Raw genomic sequence first — 3,052 nt, 5'->3', positions numbered from 1 at the left:
TTCATTAATGCAAAATCGGGTATAGTTTTTTCTCCCACCAACAACTTCTGCATAATCCCATTTAATTTCTCATCAGCCAATACTTCAGCCTCCATATCATCCCACTCTACTGCCATGAAAAAAGACAGGAGGAGAAATAAAATTTCCTAGAAAGGGTATCAGCCACCCTGTTTTCTGTCCCTACCTTATATTTAATGTCAAAATTGTATCCCAATAACTTGGATAACCATTTCTGCTGGCCTTTTTCTGCTACTTACTGATCTAATAAAAACTTCAGGGACTTTTGATCAGTAAAAATCGTGAACTGCTGTCCCATGAGATAGTGTTTCCACTTTTGAACAACTAGAACAATTGCCATCAACTCTCTTTCGTAGACAGATTTCTGCTGGGCTGTTTCCAAGAGTTTTTGGCTCATAAAAGCAATTGGCCGGCCCTCCTGCATCAAGACAGCACCCACTCCCTTTCCGGATGCATCGGTTTCCAGCTGGAAAGGTTTAGAAAAGCATGGAACGGCTAAAATTGGAACTGAAACCATAGCTGTTTTGAGCATTTGAAAAGCAGATTCAGCATCCTTACCCCAATTAAAAGAGTCCTTTTTGAGAAGTTGGGTGAGAGGAGCAGCAATAGCACTATAACCCTTTACAAAACGCCGATAATATTCGGTTAAGCCCAAGAAACCCCTCAAGCTGCGAATATCTTTTGGTGGAGGCCAGTCAAGCATATCTCTGAGTTTCTTAGGATCCGCCGCCACCCCTTCGGCAGAAATAACGTGGCCAAGGTACTTAATACTCGTTGCTTCAAAACAACACTTCTTTTTATTTACCAATAAACTGTGCTGTCTCAGTACCTTAAAAATATTTTGCAAATGACCTCTGTGGCTAATGATATCCTTGCTATAAATAAGGATGTCATCGAAGAAAACTAGAGCAAATTTTCTGAGAAACGGATGAAGTACAGTGTTCATGAGAGCTTGAAAAGTGGATGGAGCGTTTGTGAGGCCAAAAGGCATTACAAGGAATTCGTAATGGCCGTCGTGGGTGCGAAAAGCTGTCTTATGAATATCCTCTTCCTTCATTCGAATTTGATGATATTCGGATTTGAGATCCAATTTCGAAAACACTGTTGCACCATCGAGCTCATCCAATAGCTCCTCTATAACAGGAATAGGAAATCTGTCCGGCACCGTGATCTTATTGAGGGCCCTATAGTCGAAGCAAAACCTCCACCCACCATCCTTTTTCTTTACCAGAATTACTGGGCTCGAGAAGGGACTTGTGCTGGGCCGAATAATCCCAATCTACAGCATTTCATCAATTATTTTTTTCATTTGTGCCTTCTGATAATGTGGATATCTGTAAGGTCTAATGTTTGGAATCTCTGCACTGTCTTTTAATACTATAGCATGATCGTGAGTTCTTTGTGGAGGAAGACCATATGGGAACTGAAAGATATCCTCAAATTGCTGCAAAATTGCCAAAGTTGCTGATGAAACAGATAGTTGGGCTTCTGTAGAATCGACAACGAACACAGGGGTTACGAGAAAGCCCTCTTCATTATTTCTCAGAGCATTTAAAGTCACTTTTGCACTAGCTCGACTTCTCCCTAAAGAGGGATCACCATGCAAAGTCACCTTCTTCCCATTCAACATCCAGCTCAAGGATAAGGCGTTATAATCCCCTTCAAATTTTCCAAAACTAGCAATCCACCCCGCACCCAAAACTACTTCAGAACGTCCCAATTCCATCACCAAGAAATCCTTCACAATAGAAAGTCCTTGTACCAATATTTCCACTTTTTCACAGCCACCTAACCCCTGCTCTATCGCTCTATTTCCAACCTCAATTCGGAAAGGAGGCAGGTGTACCAATGGCAAACTCAGTATGGAGACGAGAGAAGATGAGATAAAATTCGCCTCAGCCCCGGGTCAACCAACACGACCACCTCAACACCGTTTATAGTAGCTCGTACTTCAAAGTTTGGTGTGATGTAAGTCCCCAATAACTTAGAGAAGAGAGACGAAGAGAAAGACTGTTAATGGTTACTACAGGTTCCTCCGAGGCCAAATCTTCGCGATAATCCTCGGGTTGTTCCTCCTCCTCCCCCAAGAGAATGAGTTGTTGATGTCTGAACTTGCATGCGTGGCCAGGATTCCACTTGTCCCCGCATCGGAAATAGAGACCTTTGCGCTGTCTCTCACTCCATTCCTCATGTGAAATCCATCGTGATGAAGGCTTTGTTATATTAGTGGTGGAAGGAGCCGAGGAAGTATTGGATTCTGTTTTACTATGTGGGGTGGGTGTGGGCTGTTTAGTTATTGAGGGAGATTGTGAAGTGGGCCGAGCCCAATTATTGGATCTGGCACCGCTCCAGCCTAGACGGTTGGTATTTTCATTTCGTCTTCCTCCTGGGTGCTTTCCATCTTCACGCCACGCTTCATTCCTCGACTCTAACATCATGGCCCTATCCATCAGCGCCTTGAGGTTTTCAAACTCAGCAACTCTCATCTCCGCTTTAATTGACGGTTTGAGTCCTTCATGGAACATGCACAACAAAGTATCTCCGCCCAAATGTCTATGTGCCCTAGCCGCTATCTCAAAGTCTCTCCGATACTCCATAACCGACCCATGCTGTCTCACCTGCAATAATGGCGCAAGAGGATTCGCATCTGCACCTGGCTCAAATCGTTTGAGCAAATCTTGTTTAAAACGAATCCATGAAGGGAAGGTGGATTGAGACTCCCACCATTCAAACCACGTTAAAGCTTCCCCATGAAGTGCAAGCACCACGTACTCGAGTTTCTCTTCCACCTGAATCCTCGATATGCGAAAATAACGATCCATTCGAACTAACCACCCACTCGCATCTGAGCCATCAAAGGAAGGAATGTCCACTCTGCGATTGAGATCACCCCTGTTTGGAGTTGGATCTCGGTGACGCCCTCCACCCGGATTGTTGATGCGCGAGTTCCCACTGCTCGAATCCTGTTGTGGGATTCACATCACTAATTCATCCATCCTTTGCGTCATCGTTTCCATTATTCTGTTTTGTTCAT

At 44.0% G+C, this 3,052-nt stretch overlaps 1 protein-coding gene across 1 annotated transcript; it reads right to left on the bottom strand.

Annotated features, from left to right (window-relative positions):
- Positions 1-253: 253 nt before the first annotated feature.
- Positions 254-2,840, bottom strand: LOC140179413 (uncharacterized). The gene is made up of 3 exons (XM_072218290.1): positions 1,969-2,840; positions 1,397-1,874; positions 254-1,297 (listed from the first exon to the last, which is right to left on the bottom strand). The coding sequence occupies exons 1-3, from the start codon at positions 2,838-2,840 to the stop codon at positions 254-256; spliced, it is 2,394 nt and encodes a 797-aa protein (XP_072074391.1).
- Positions 2,841-3,052: the final 212 nt, after the last annotated feature.

This window comes from Arachis hypogaea, chromosome 15 (genome assembly GCF_003086295.3).
Source record: "Arachis hypogaea cultivar Tifrunner chromosome 15, arahy.Tifrunner.gnm2.J5K5, whole genome shotgun sequence".
Classification (NCBI taxonomy): Eukaryota; Viridiplantae; Streptophyta; class Magnoliopsida; order Fabales; family Fabaceae; genus Arachis; species Arachis hypogaea.
This window is presented reverse-complemented; position numbering and strand designations above follow the sequence as displayed.